Source organism: Giraffa tippelskirchi, chromosome X (genome assembly GCF_054371585.1).
Source record: "Giraffa tippelskirchi isolate mGirTip1 chromosome X, T2T-mGirTip1v1.2.pri, whole genome shotgun sequence".
NCBI classification, from domain to species: Eukaryota; Metazoa; Chordata; class Mammalia; order Artiodactyla; family Giraffidae; genus Giraffa; species Giraffa tippelskirchi.
The window spans coordinates 77,489,426-77,505,814 of NC_137289.1; the positions used below are offsets into that span (position 1 = coordinate 77,489,426).

Sequence of the window (16,389 nt, forward strand, 5' to 3'; positions counted from 1 at the left end):
AAGAATTTAGCTTGAATTATTTGCAGATCATTCACTTGATATTAAATGATCTGAAAAGGAAGCCATTTTATTAGGGCAAATAAGCTCTAAATTGAGTTGATATAACTGATACAGTAAGCATATTCATAGATTGAATGTGGTTAATACAACTGTATCCTCTCAATTGTAAAAGGAATGCCCCTGGAATTAACTAATTTTAATAAATTTTATGCAGCTTTTTGAGCAAATGATGTTAAAGTTCCTGGTATTCTCTTTGAGATAGGTTCTCCAGTTGCAGAGGATGCTCATAGCTTATTTTCAAGCTATTTGGCAAGAGAGCTGGTTAATAATTTTTTAGTCATGTTTTTGATATAATAATTTACATATAATAAAATTCACCTTTTCATACATTTAGTTTTGACATTGGACACAATTGTGTAAGCATGACCACAATTTGTTATTCATCTGGTGATGAACATTTGTGTTACATTGAGTTTGGGGCTATTATGAATAAAGCTGCTATGAATATTCGTATATGTCTTTTTGTAGACATACATTTTCATGTCCCTTGGGTAAATACTTAAGAGTGGGATTGCTGAGTCAGATGGTAAGAAAGGCTATGTTTAATTTTATAAGAAACTGCAAGACATTTCCCAAAGTGACTGTATGACTTTACCCTCCCACCAACAAAATATGAGACTTTTAATTGCTCCACATCTTTCTCATCAGCACTTTACTATTGTCAGTCTCTTTCACATAATCTATTTAGTGTGTTGGTGGGAATAACAGACCACCTTACCTGCCTCCTGAGAAACCTGTATGCAGGTAAAGAAGCAATAGTTTATAAAACCGAACATGGAACAATGGACTGGTTCAAAATTAGGAAAGGAGTATGTCAAGGATGTAATTATCACTCTGCTTATTTAACTTATATGCAGAGTATATCATGCAAAATACAGGGCTGGATGAAGCACAACTGGAGTCAAGATTGCCAGGAGAAATAGTAATACCTTCACATGTGCAGATGACACCACCCTAATAGCAGAAAGCAAAGAGGATCTAAAGAGTCTCTTGATGAAGGTGAAAGAGGAGAGTGAAAAATCTGGCTTAAAACTCAACATTCAAAAACTAAGATTACGGCACCCAGTCCCATCACTTCATGGCAAATAGATGGGAAAACAATGGAAACAGTGACAGACTTTATTTTCTTGGGCTCAAAAATCACTTAAGATGGTGACTAAAGCCGTAAAAATAAAAGATGCTTGCTCCTTAGAAGAAAAGCTATGACAATCCTAGACAGGGTATTAAAAAGCAGAGGCATCACTTTGCCAATGAAGGTCCATCTAGTCAAAGCTATAGTTTTTGCAGTAGTCATGGATGGATGTGAGTTGTACCATAAAGAAGAATGCCGAAGAAGTCATGCTTTTGAACTGTGATGCTGGAGAAGACTCTTGAGAGTCCCTTGGACAGCAAGGAGATCAAACCAGTCAATCTTAAAGGAAATTAACCCTGAATATTCATTGAAGGACTGATGCTGAAGCTGAAGCTCCAATACGTTGGCCTGATGCTGGGAAATCATCATGCTGGGAAAGATTGAAGGCAGGAGGAAAAGGGGATGACAGAGGATGAGATAGTTGGATAGCATCCCCGACTCAAAGGACACGATTTTGAGCAAACTCCAGGAGATGATGAAGGGCAGGGAAGCCTGGCATGCTGCAGTCCATGGGGTCACAATGAGTCAGACAAGACTGAGTGACTGAACATCAACAACAACAGTATGTTGGTGGTAGCATCTCACTGTGGTTTTAATTTGCATTTCCTTTATGACAAACAATATCAAGCATTTTTCAAGTGTTTGTTGGTCACTCTCATATCTTCTTTGATAAATCGTATGTTCAAATATTTCACCTGCTTTTTATTCTATTGGCGGTCCTATATTTGTGCTAGAAGAGCTCTTTATGCATCCTGAATGCAAGTCCTTTATCAGATATGTGATTTACAATTTTTTTCCTAATATATAGCTTGTATTTTTATTTTCTTAACAGTGTCTTTTGAAAAGCAATGATGTGGGATTTCTCTCTTTTTAATGAATAATTTCTTTTAAGTTTCATGATTTTTGTGTCCTATTGAAAAGTTTTTGCCTAACCCAAGGACATAGAGAGCTTCTCCTCAGTTTTCCTCTAGAAGTTTTATAGTTTTTGGTTTTATGTTTAGGTCTATGATCCATTTCTTACTAAATTTTGTATATTATGTGAGTTGAGGTTTGATAATCATTTTTGGAGGGGTATGGATTTACAAGTTTTCAACCACTCTTTTTTGAAATGTTGAAAGATTATTCTTTGTGCATTGAATTACCTCAGCATCTTCATCAAAAGTCAACCAAATGTGTATGTGTGTGTACATATATATACATATATAAAATATATTTCTGAACTCTCTATTCTGTTCATTGATCTATATGTCCACACTTTCTCCAGTATCACACGTTCTTAACTTCTGTAGCTTAAATAGTAAATCTATGTAGAGCTATTTTATGGCCATTATCTTATTTGACCCTTATAACCCTCAAGCTAGAATTGCCAAAAATTGCTAGTATTATATCCATTTTATTGACGAGTATATACAATCACAGGTTAATTGTCCTGCCCAAGTTTACACAATTATCAGTAGATCTGTCACAAAAATCCTCCCAAACCTAGTTTATTGTTCTTTTCCTACACAACTAGGAAAAATAGTGAAGAGAGACTGTTTCAAATCATTGTAAATTTGTAGATATTTTCTGAATAACTGACTCTTATATAAGGGTGGGGGGCTCAGCAAACTATTTGATAGTCTTATGAAAAATTTCAGTTCCTCTTTGTTACAAAATAATAACCTTCTTAGTTCTCAGTGTTTGACTTTGTGAATGATACGTTCAGCATTACTGCATCTGCTATTGCTCTTTACTTGAGGTAAATTGGGCTCTGTCTATTCTTAATCCTAATCTAAATGCTAATTAAGTTTAATGTAGGATGAGTCTTTCCAAGAAGGGAACTGTTTCTTGATTTTTCTCTTACCGGAATTTATTTGATTGATTTTTGAACTTGCAGATTATTTTCTGTTGGTGATTTGCTTAAAAGGCAGCCTTTGAGTAATAGGATAATTTACTTCTGTGCTTTAGAATCCTTTATGCTAAAACTTTATCTTTTTATTGTCCCTCTAATTTGATTGCTTTTTAAAAGTTTTATTGTGCATCAAACATGTGTAGTCCTAGGTTTGCACAGAGTAATTTATTATTTGATGCTTTCTCCTTCAGAATGAAGAAGTCAGATTCATTGAAAATGAGCTAGAGATTCAGAAGCAAAAAAATTTTAAACTTCAGACATTTGTAAGAAGCTTGATACTAGCTATAAAAGCTGACAATAAGGAACAACAGCAGGTAAGTGACAGAAGAGAATAGTATATTGTAATATATAATGTTGAAAAGTGGCAAGTCACACTTGGGTTCTTCATATTGTTTTCATTTTTATACCTCATTCCTGCTTGTCATCAAGGAGGGATTTGTTACTTCCCGACTTGTTAGTATAGCTTTCTTGGGAATAAATACTCAGATTTTGTGTACTGCTTTAGTGGAAAATCAAAATAATTGATTAACATACTTTGTTAATTCCAAGCCAGTATTAAGTAGGGAAAACATTTAAAATTTTTAAAATATAATTATTGACTTTATTCTCTATCTTGTACATATTATTGCATGTAATTAATTTTAAAGAAATTTTCAAAACAGTTGTAAAGATGGGGTTACACTAACTGGAGAGGCACATATTTTGGGACCTCCTATGAATGAATGAAATGAGGTATTTGCCCCTTTTCTGGATTTCAGTTACTTCCAGCCCCTATAAAAGTTCACAGGTGTTTGAATACCTTCTATTTCATGATATGTTGCACATCACTAAAAAAATTGAAATTTCTTTGTGAAATTCTTTGTAACCACAGTGCAGCATTTACTTTTCCCAGTTTAACTATAGTGTTTGATTCCACTACCCCAAAGATGAAATGAAATGTCTTCTGTTTGTCACTGTGGATTTTTTTTTTTTTGCAAATTCTTCCAAAATTACATTTTCTGCCTCACTTTTTCTGTTAAAATTTGTGTAATAATATATTAATCTTGCTCAAACAGAATATGTTAGTGTCGCTCAGTCGTGTCTGACTGTTTGCAACCCTGTGAAATATAGCTTGCCAGGCTCCTCTCTACTTGAGATTTTCCAGGCAAGAATACTGGAGTGGGGTGCCGTTTCCTACTCCAGGGGATTTTCCCAACCCTGGGATCAAACTCGGGTCTCCTGTATTGCAGGCAGATTCTTTACCATCTGAGCCACCAAGGTAGCCTAAAAAAAAAAAAAAAAAAAGGAATATAGAATTATATTAGAGGTTATATTTAATACTGCTAAACTGCTAAATCACTTCAGTCGTGTCCGACTCTGTGCGACCCCATAGACGGCAGCCCACCAGGCTCCCCCATCCCTGGGATTCTCCAGGCAAGAACACTGGAATGGGTTGCCATTTCCTTCTCCAATGTATGAAAGTGAAAAGGGAAAGTGAAGTCGCTCAGTCGTGTCCAACTCTTAACGACCCCATGGACTGCAGCCTACTAGGCCCCTCCGTCCATGGGATTTTCCAGGCAAGAGTACTGGAGTGGGGTGCCATTGCCTTCTCCTATATTTAATACTAAATGATACCAAATATGCCTCTGAGTTGTACACTACCATGTTGATTCCTGATTATCAGATAAATTCAATGTAAGTAGTGGATTACACAGGTAAGCCTTAATTAGGAAGCAGTCTCAGTGGTTTCTATTCAGCTAAAATACAAACATTTATTCCTTATCTCCAAGCAAGACGTATGTAGCCTATTCCAGTCATGTCCAAGGAAAAAGATTAGTCTTAGCATCCCATAATTCTCCTGTTTTTAATAAGGAAAAAGTCTTTATATATTTCATCAAAGTACCGAACCACAAAGTTTAAGCTATAATTTACTCATGAGGCTTAATCCAGCGTGTACATTATGTGTCCAATTTCACTAACTGTGCTCCCCCCATGCTGTACATACACAAACAACCCAAGATAGTAGTTACCAGTCATCTTTGCCAGTTTTATTTAAGCATTTTGGTTTACTATGTGAGCTAAGCATATTCTATGGCATATTGAAAATGTATTTGTTTTTTAGGAACCTAAAATACAGATTTTAAATGAATAAGATGATAGTCTTGAACATGGTCCCCAAAGAACTGTAATTTTTAATTAACTTAATATTAAAAAAAAGAAAAAGTAGAGTTAGGTCCAATATGGGAGTAATTTGGAGTGTGGTCCTAGTCCCAAAAGTCATGCATAGTTTGTATTTCAGAGTTATGTGGTCAGCTTATTCACAGTTGTCTATGACTTTTTATATCTAGGAATAGCACACAATCTGCATTTTATTTTCTAATTCTAACCTGGCTTTATTCTTTCCCCAAAACCACTAAAAAAATAAGAAAAGTACCTATTGTATATTTTACTTTTGCCCTTTTCTTCCACTTTTCCTCTGAAAAAAGGCGGATGAACTAAGATATGGACAAAACATTGGCTAGAGGGGGAAAAGAGATAGTTATACAAAAATTGCACTGAAAATCATAGCCTATATAATCAGCAGCCAAGTAGAAAATGCTGATTTTTGTAGTTGAGATTGAGTATAATGGATCTCCAAATATGGTCTAAAAATATAGAAGATACCAACACAAAAGTTACCCAAGTCATCTCTTAAATTACTGATTTTTACTCTATGAAATGCTTAAAGGTTTATTTCTGGAAGGACTTGATTTTTATTCTGCCTAATAAAAGAGAATCATTGTGTCATTGGTTTCTCATTTAAAAATCCTGTTTTTCTGTTGATCTTGATTTGGGTATGTTGAGTGAGATGAGTGGTCCACAGAATATTTTGCCCCAATTAAGCAGTCCAAGATTTGAAAATATATGATAATGTCTGACTGAATATTAGATTATCCAAACCAGTAGCCATTTTAAAATAAAAATAATGTTGTCAGCACTGTATTAAGTCATTAGTTGTGGTCTTTCTTCCCTTGATAATTCACTATGTGATTCTATTTTATTGGGAAATGCTATCATCTCTTGGGAAGAATGGCAGTAGGTCACACTCTGACTGGTAGAGAACCTGGAGTGAAGCAAGTTCATTGTGTTCACTTTAGTCTATGAAAAAGACAGTTCTAGCAACTGACAAAATCTGAAGATTTGTTCAGGGTGCCAGTGTTGTAATCCAGAAAGATATCGAAAAGGAATATTTTTAAATGGACCTCATGCATTAATAGTGCCTCGTTCTACCTCAGATATTAAAGTTTTCCTATTTCATACTGTACTGATTTTAGTCAGGCAACTACATTAAATGCAATGACAAAGAAATAGTAGTGCTTCTTTGATTTGAAGGTCTCCCCACTAGAATTTAAATGTCGTTAAGTCTGCTCACCTACATGACTCTCCAGTACTCTAAGCTTTGTTCATTGGAACACTTTGCCCTCTATAATATGGCTTCTTTGCACTTGCAAAGTGAAATAAATCCAGTGATGTATTTCTCATAAACTATGATCAACCATTGTCAGCAAAGGCTTTGTTGTACTATACTGAGTTAGTGGTAAACAACTGACCTAGAAGAAGATGGTTCTGTGTCCTATTACTGCAACCTAGAAACCTTAGAAAGCATGTAGTACCTTTAGGTAACTGCTTTGTAAACAGTACTCTCAGTTTCACCAAGAAGTTCATGAACCATTTAATAGCAGAAAATAAATAAATTTTTGTACATACAGGAGTTAGCCTTTCTTTTGCAGCCTGACGGAAAGTTCTAATCTTTCCTCTTTGCTCTAAAACAAAAAACTATAGGATTTATAGCTGTCATTTTTTTAATAAAGAGAATAGAAGAGTACTGTATTATTTCAACAGTGGATTTCATGTGTTCTCTAGCATGCCCTGTCTTTCTGTTCATTATTTAGGTAGAGGCAAACCTGCATTTGTTCCTGTTCCTTGATCTTTTTTTTTTTTTTTACTATTGCACCCAAAGCTAACACTACAATTAATGCTGTCTAAAAATTTCTGAGATATGTTACATTATTTTTAGTATTGGGAGCAGAAAATCATTCATTTAGTTTGCCATTTCTGATGGTCAAATGGGCGTCAGCACTACCAGCCAGATAAAATTTGATTAATTATTTATTTCTCTAGTATGAATGCATGTTCTGCAACTCCAGGTGGAACAATTACATCATGGCAAAGCTTAGTTCATGGCTCTTGCCTTATTCTAATTACTCCAGAGGAGAGATGAACAGTCCTCTAGAAACATCTTTACACAGCCAAATTCACTGGTTCAGCAGAGCCTTTGTGAATGCTTGGCCATCTGTGATATGACCATAGCCTAAGGAAAGAAAAAAAATCACCTGGACTTTTAAAATGCTAAAATTTTGTCTAAAATAGAATAGCTGAACTTTTCCCCTAATTGCTTAATTATTTCTCCCACTAAAGTACAAAATAGCCTTGTGAAATGTATTTTAGTGTGAAGGACAACATAACCAGGCAGGGGTCTTTTAATAAGGAATGCATTTTTTTAAAGTCCTTTAGCAGTGATCAGTGAACACTCAAAACTGGTGTGAAAATCACTTTTCTCAGACACTTCAGAGCATTTGGTTCAGAGTAGTTACTCATTTCTCTCTTTATTCCCTGTTTGTCCAAGGTTGCACTCTACATAATCCACACTCTCAAGATCTAGTATTTTATTACTTCCTTAATAGTATTGAAGAGTTTTTCTCTTAGATAAGATGTTGTATAAGGTTCTGAGAGAGAAATGTTCCTTTCTTTAAATCTGTAAGAATAAATCAATGTGAAAGGACCACAACTATAAAGTTGGAAAAATATGTCCAAATACTAATTGAAAAAAATTGATTTTTCTGACTTAGGCATTGCTGTCAGATTTACCTCCTGAATTAGAAGAGATGGATTTCAATCATGCCTCGCCGGAGCCTGATGATACCTCATTCAGTATGTCTTCTTTATCAGAGAAAAATGCCTCAGACAGTTTGTGATTGGGGTGGGGGAGGGATATATGATACAGACTTTTGGCTACCCAACAGGTGTGCATTTCAAGATGCACATTGTGCTGCCCCGAATTTCTTTAGTTGGAAAAATATATTGTTGAAACAGTGTATTCTGTGAAGGATGAATGAGATATAATGACTGTGATGCAAAATAGTACAGATGGTACAAAAAAAATGTATATAAAATTTAAAAGCATTGTTTGAGTTTTTTTCCAAACTGATGGAACGCTGGAGGAAAATGTATTTAATTTTGAGCAGTTTAGCTATGAAATGTATAATGCCTAATTTCTGAAAGGTCTTTTTTTTTTTAGTTTTATAGATGAATCTTAGTTTCAGTAATAGTTTTGGCCAGAGACACAAAAAGATATTTCAACATAGCTTATCAAGTTACTGAAGCTTGACTAGTCTTGTTTTTGTAACCATTACATCTTTCTTCCTCTCTCCTTTTCCTGTCATCCATATACACTTTTACTCAGGAAAGTAGACTGAAAATTGAAAACAAAACATTAAAAACGTTTTAACCTAGATAAATCTCGGGGTTCATTTTTAAACTCTTGTGAGAGTTTGACTTAAGTTAATGATTGAAAATTGAAGTGACTACTAGTATATAATTGCAAAATATTGATATTCTTCCATTATTAACCCAAATATTTTGGGGGAAGAGGAAAAGCATTATGGAAAAATAATTTAACCAACATTAAGTCAAATAAATTATTAAGTGTATAGAAACAAACTGTTGTAAAAAATTCATCTTAATGGGAACTGTTTATTGCTGCAAGTGACAAATATTGATAAGATTCACATTCTGCTACTAAATTTGTATAACTAAGTTAGATGAAATGTTGCACAAGTATTATAAGTTTATCACCATCGTCATAATATTTTTTCAGTTCTTAGATTTTATGAAACAGAAAGTCAAGGTAAGCCACTGAGTTTTCTTTTTTTTAATCTAGTCACTGAGATTTGCCACCAAATTTACCTCATTTCCATGTAAGGCTTGTACAGAGTTATCAGCCAAGGATAATACCCAAAAGAATTATACCACTTTGTTTGTGAATCACAGTTCTCTGAATTTCCTGAATACTATTCTATGAGTACACTCCTAAAATGGGCATGCTACCCAGTTGTTCTATTAGTAGGTACCAGATGGCACCACACAATTTTTTGCAGACCTTCCCTTCCAGGGTACCAGACGGCATTACCAAGACCCATAGAAGGGAAAATGCCAGTTTCTCCCTGTGCACACAATATCACATATTTGTGAGTTGGCAGTGTGGAATTGTATCATATGGTTAAATTGATATCTATACCTAAAATATTAATGAAGTAGCTAGATGGTGCTTTTGGCCATCAAGTTTCTGTGTCAGATATTTTTGTAATTTGTAAGTAAAGCCAGTTTTGATCTTGGAATTCACAGTTGCCAACTTATGAATACAGAAAGGCAGTCACAGATGTCTTTGATCTTGAAATGCCCTCGCCCCCACACAAATAACTAAGGTTCATTGATAATCTTTCACTTTGTCAGCTATTTGTTTGATCTAGTACTGCTGCCATTCTACTATTATGGTTCTTTGTTAGAAATATTTCAGTTGTTAGGTATGTTCCCTTTTAGCTGAGAGCCATATAGTTCTTTTTAAACAATGTTTAGTGTACCTTGTTGACAAGTCAAATTCCATTCAGAGAAAAGAGGGCTGAGTAACAGAACCTGGGATACTAAGTTTAAATTTATCAGTCACATTAATTCCCCTATGAGATAAAAAGCCCCTACTATATACAGCAAACTTAGAAACCATTTCTTAAGGTAACATGAACAAATTCAAAGCCTTCAAGTCTCCCTTAGGACTTTTTACTAGTTGTTGAGGTTATCTTTAGACTGATTTTTCTTGCTTCAATTTAAACCCCTTATTATTTAGTTCTTGCTACAAAGTAAAAATAGGTGATTCTCTCATACATCTTTCAACTCTATGGATTAAACTTGTCACACCTTGGCAACTACTCAATAAATCAAAAAATATTCATTGAACTCCTACAATAGGGACATTAGATTTCTACTACTCAACAAGCTGTAAACTTAAGAATAAACGGTTTATTTTCACTTTTTCAGGAATATAAATAAAAATTATGGAAGTTGAAATTTTAATGGATTTAAGGATTTTTGCTAGGTATGATTTCTGGAAAGAATCCTAGCCTATAACTTCGGGAGGAAGCATAGATGATTCCCTTGTCCCTGTTTAAACTTACATTAAAAAAGAAACTACATAGATCATAACAGTACACTTTGGAATCCTTTTGTATTGACATTTGTGCTTCAGCATTTTCTGTAGCAGGAACCAAAGGAAATAGATTGTATCCAGAAAAACAACATTGACAGGATGAAATTATATACCATAGATTTTGAAAAACATTCCAATGTTAAATATTAAGATCTATTATGAAGAAATGTATTGTCACACGTATAGATTGGAATGTTTTGAGACAATTCAGAGCAGAAAAATATCAGTTTATGGGCTGCCTTGTGAACATCTTCATGAGTAGGAGGAGAAAACAATTTGTGTTTCTTTCTTTAGGGCTTTGAAACCATAATGAAGAACAACCTATCTGAAGCCATACTACCTCTCACAAAGACAAAGGCCCAAAAATGAAAAAAAAGAAAACAGCTTTCTTTTTTTCTGTTCACTACCCTTTGATGTCTGCTGTTGGATTAGGATTGTTGTTATTTAGTTGCTAACTCATGTCCAACTCTTTTGCAACCCCATGGACTATAGCCCACCAGGCTCCTCTGTCCATGGGATTTCCCAGACAATAATACTGGAGTGGGTTGCCATTTCTTTCTCCAGTGGATCTTTCTGACCCAGGAGATCTTTTCAAACCCATGTCTCCTGCATTAGAAGGTTGGTTCTTTACTAATGAACCACCAGGGAAGCCCTGGCTTAGGATAGCCAACCGGTTTCTAAACAGGAAATGTGTAGCTAGGAGCACTTTTCAAAGCGTATATTTTTAAAAAATAACCTAAAGTAACCTTTCTCATTTCAACAAAGCTAAAATTAGTCCCAAGAAAATGAGAACTACAGTTACCCTGGAAAATAGGAAAACTAGCACATGCAAGGAAAACATTAGAAGAAAATTGGCCTTTTCATGGAACTTAGGGATATTTTGTTGTAAGATCAGTTATCAACAGCAGGACTTTTGTACTACCATTGAAATCTTGTGATAGAAATGTTATTGTTGGGGAAGAAAAGGCCACAGTCCAGTCACATCCTGTGCTCTGTATATTACGAAGACCTCAAAAGATGTCCAACAGGTAATTTCTCCAGACAGTAACGTCTATTTTAAGGCACTTTCATAATCAGCAGTATGTAAGTTTGTATGAGAAAACATAGGTAGTATATTTAAAATAATTCTAGGCTCTAAGATTGATTTTGTTTCACCTTTTTAAGGAAGAAGAAGTAATCAGCCCATTTCCAAGGAATAGTTCCTTCATCTTGGCCTGATAGCTTATGATCATATTTAAGAAGAATTCTGAAAACTCCTTCCTTCCTCCATATTGCAATGATAGTATACAAGGAATATTGCTTTTTTCTTTTTTTTACAAATATTATATTTTCATTCACATCTGAAAAATGCCAAATTCTGATAGATTAGCTCTTTAAGGGAGTTCTTAGTACCGTTATGTCTAAATGATGAATAAAAAGTTTTATCTTTGAAGCTGGTATTATCCTTGGCAGACAGCACTGTATCATGCTCTTCACCAAGCTATGCTCTGTGGTGTTAAAATGGAGGAGGCTACTAACTTGTGAGCCTACAGTCAACATACCGTTACCCCAAACAAACCTTTATTAAGAACATATTTGCTGAGGGATAAAAGAGAATAAAGTGATATTTTCATGGATATATATTATGATTGCTCCATTTAAGTATACTGAGTATATATTGTTTGACATTGAAATTTTATTTTGCATTAACTTGTTAATTTCTTTCAGTATCTTGTTTCCCATTTTACTGGCACTACCTCTGAAACATACTATCATGTTAAAACCATATCAGACAGTAATGTGAACTTTTTGTAGAGTTTTTATTTAAACTTTTATAGAGGCAATAAATGATTTCCAACTAATAGAAACATCTCTTTCTTTCAATGTTTATTTTTCTACAGATAAATTTTTCTTCCCCAAAATAAAGTTCTGATAAAAAGACTAAAAAAGAAGAGAATAATAAGATATTTGGAGGCAGAGAAAGGAGAACATGGCATGCTCAAATGGAAATTTGGATGATTTCCTAGCTGACATGTGTATCATCCTTAATTGACTTTACATAACAGAGAATTACTCCAACACCAGTGGAATACAGTGAATATTCAATAATAGACAATAAATTTGTCGATGATAGTATATTCAAATGATAAAGCCAGCAAATAAATAACCACAGTTTAAACAAAGAATGCTATTTTTACAACATTCTTTTTAAGTGGCAATGTTGCATTGAACTTCTAGCTCTCTTTGACACTGGTTGGATATGCTTTTAATTTGGATGAAATACACCCATACTTTTTTGGTTAAAGTCTTATGCCAGTTAAAACTTTTCATGTTATCAAATGGGGGAGGGCAAGGGAGGAGCTTCAAATAGCACATCAGCAGTTTTCTTTCCCAGTTGATACATTTTCAAGAATGCTTGAAGGCTCTTCAAATGACCCAAGTCTTTCTCATATCTGCAAAAACATTGGCTTAAGGTTGTGAAATCCTTTGATTTTATAAAAATGAATGGGAATCATTACAAATATATTTAAAAAACAAGTCAATGGTTGAGTATGTCTATAAAATTGAATGAAGCTTTTCAAATACTTCAAGACTAGTTTTTTATATTTCTTGTTTATATCATATTATAAAGATAATACATGTTCATTGTAGACATTTTAGAAAATACAGATAAAAGAAAAGCATGGAAAAAACTATCACAATATTGTAAAGTGATTATCCTCCAATTAAAATAAATTAATTAATTTTAAGAAAGAACACATGCAATTCCACCCCCCAATAATAATCATTGTTAACATAATAGTATATCTAATTCCAGTCATTTATTCTGCATATTACATATATCCAGCAATACTGGGATTGTACTGATTGTACAGTTATGAGTCCTGCTTTTTTTAACAATTTATTGAAAGCATTTTCCCAGGTGATGAGGGGATTTTTTTTAAATTTATACAAGAAAAAGCAAACCTGCTACTAATGAAAATGCATTTACTCTAGAGAATTAACAAGTATCTGCTTTACATAAATACTATATACTTTTTAACCTTAGATTTATAAAAAATGATACTATTTCTTTACTTTCAAGATAATAAAGTAGCTATATTTTGGATGCAAATTACAAGGTACTTCTTCTTAATGCTTCTACCTAAGCAATGTTTTTATCGTCTATACTAGTAATCTATTCTAATCTTGAAAAATAAAATCATTTTAGGTATGAAAGGCCTCATATCTTATGAGGTACACCTTATGGGTACACCATTATGTACCTGGAGCACTAATTTTTTTTGAAGTCAGTTAGATTGTAATTCCAATTATTCTCTAAAGAATAAGACTGTTTCCTTTTATTATATTGTTCTGTTTCAACCAGTTTGGAAATTTGGAAAATGTTACCAGTTCCGGATCTTTTTGTGAAATAATCAATATTTATATCTCCATTTTATCATATAATACGATGTATACAAATGCCAAAACTATCATAATCAAGTACTTCCTCTTGTTAGCTTAAGTTAGATAGCTCACAGTTCTGAGACGCAGGTCACAGGTTTGATCTCCATTCAGATGAGTTAGTTTATACAAAAGGGAAATCTCTCTGCTATAGGACCACCATTTTCAAATCTTGTCTTGTAGTTCAATAGTAGTCACAGTGCAGGAGAAGTCACCCCAGGAGAAGATGTGGGTGGATATAGTCAACCATATATGTTGCTTAAATAGTATAAAATAATGGATGATGGGAAGTTACTCCTGTCCATTCCTACCCACTTCCTATGCCTCTGTTGGAAGTTAATTTGTAGTAATTTATTGGGAATAATTTGGTATAAAATGGAATCATCCATGACAAGGGTAAGATAGTCTAAAAGGTTGCTATATCATAACAACATTAGCCTAATCAGCTGCATTTTTTGTAATATTGGATGAAAGAGATCAAGGCATTAAGTAATCTCCATGCTGTCCTCTAGAGTGGCTATATCAATTTACATTCCCACCAACAGTGCAAGAGGGTTCCCTTTTCTCCACATCCTCTCCAGTATTCATTGTTTGTAGTTGTTTTTTTTTTTTTTTTTGATGATGGCCATTCCAATTGGTGTGAGGTGATATCTCATTGTAGTTTTGATTTGTATTTCTCTAATAATGAGCAATATTGAGCATCTTTTCATGTGTTTATTGGCCACCAGTATGTCTTCTTTTGACAAATATCTATTTAGGTCTTCTGTCTTTTTTTGATTGGAGTATTTGTTTTTCTGATATTGAACTGTATGAGTTGCTTATATATTTTAGAGATTAACCCTTTGTCAGTTGCTTCATTTGCAATTATTTTTTCCCATTCTGATGGTTGTTTTATCATCTTATTTATTATTTCATTTGCTGTACAAAGCTTTTAAGGTAAATTAGGTCCCACTTGTTTATGTTTGTTTTTATTTCCATTGCTCTAGGAGGTGGATCAAAGAGGAACTTTCTGTGATTTACATCCAAGAGTATACTGCCTATGTTGTCCTCTAAGAGCTTTATAGTTTCTGGCGTTTGTGATTCCTGCCTCTTTTGTCACAGATAACATGCCCATGGGTGCATGTGTTTCTCTCTGGGCTTTCTGTCTTTTTCTGTTTGTCTGTATTTCTGGTTTTGTGACAGTACCAAACTGTCTTGATGACTACAACTTTGTAGTATAATCTAAAGTCAGGAAAGTTGATTCCAGCAGCTGTTTTTCCTTCTTAAGATTGCTTTGGCTATTCAGGGTTTCTTGATTACCCATAAAAATTGTGAATTTTTTTGTTCTAGTTCTGTAAAAAATGGCATTGGTAGTTTGATAGAGATTGCATTGAATCTGTAGATTGTAAAAATGATAACTTTTACAATATTGATTCCTCCAATCCAAGAACATGATATATCTCTCCATCTGTTTGTGTCATCTGTGATTTCTTTCATCTATGTCTTATAGTTTTCTGTATATACAGGTCTTTTGACTCTTTGGGTAAGTTTATACTAGGTATTTTATACTTTTTGTTGCAATGGTGAATGAGATTGTTTCCTCAATTACTCTTTCTGAGTTTTCATTGTTAGTGTATAGAAAGGTAAGGAATTTCTGTGTATTAATTTTATATCCTGTGACTTTACTAAATTCAATGATTAATTCTAGTAATTTTCTGGTGGCACCTTTAGGGCTTTCTATGTATAGTTTCATGTCATCTGCAAACGGTGAGAGTTTTACTTCTTTTCCAATCTGGGTTCCGTTTATTTCTTGTTTTCCTCTGATTGCTGTGGCTATGACTTCCAAACTTATATTCATTAATAGTGGCAACAGTGTGAACCTTTGTATTATTCCTGATCTTAGAGGAAGTACTTTCAGTTTTTCACCATTGAGAATAATGTTTGCTGTGGACTTGCTATATATGGCTATATTATGGTGAGGTAGGTTCCTTCTATACTGTTTTTCTGGAGAGTTTCCTATTATAGATTGGTGTTGAATTTTGTTGAAGCTTTCTCTGCATCTATTGAGATATTCATATGGTTTTTATCTTTCCATTTATTAATATGATGTATCACATTGATTGCTTTGCATATATTGAAGAATCCCTGCATCCCTGGGATAAACCCCACTTGTTCATGGTGTATGATCTTTTAATGTGTTATTGAATTCTGTTTGCTAGAATTTGCTAAGGATTTTTACATCTATGTTCATCAGTGATATTGGCCTGTAATTTTTTTGTGTGTATGATGTCTTTGTCTGGTTTTGGTGTCAAGGTAATTGTGGCCTCCTGGAATGAGTTTTGGAGTTTTCCTTCCTCTGCAATTTTTGGGAGAGTTTGGAAAGGATTACTGTTAGTTCTTCTCTAAACATTTGGTAGAATTCACTTGTGAAGCCATATGGCCCTGGACTTTTGTTTGTTGGAAGATTTTTGCTCACAGTTTCGATTTCAGTACTTGTTTGGTCTGTCCATAATTTCTATTTCTTTCTTGTTCAGTCTTGGAAGGTTGTGCTTTTCTAAAAATTTGTCCACTTCTTCTAGATTGTCCATTTTATTTGCTCATAATAGTCTTATGTTTCTTTATACT

General features: G+C 33.9%; 1 protein-coding gene across 6 annotated transcripts in view; it reads left to right on the forward strand.

The window, feature by feature from the left end:
• HDX (highly divergent homeobox) overlaps positions 1-12,524 on the forward strand; it is a 238,643-nt gene extending 226,119 nt beyond the window's left edge. For 4 of the 6 annotated variants that reach the window (XR_014076006.1, XM_081566547.1, XM_081566550.1 and 1 more), the window contains 2 exons: positions 3,275-3,397; positions 7,952-8,282. Coding sequence is in view for 5 of the 6 variants with exons in the window: in XM_081566547.1 (XP_081422673.1) it covers positions 3,275-3,397; positions 7,952-8,077 (249 nt within the window). In the remaining variant the exon portion in view is untranslated. Of the gene's footprint in view, positions 1-3,274; positions 3,398-7,951; positions 8,283-11,526; positions 12,200-12,242 lie in introns of those variants that run through there. The other 2 variants (XM_081566549.1, XM_081566548.1) reach the window with 2 other exon arrangements.
• Positions 12,525-16,389: the final 3,865 nt, after the last annotated feature.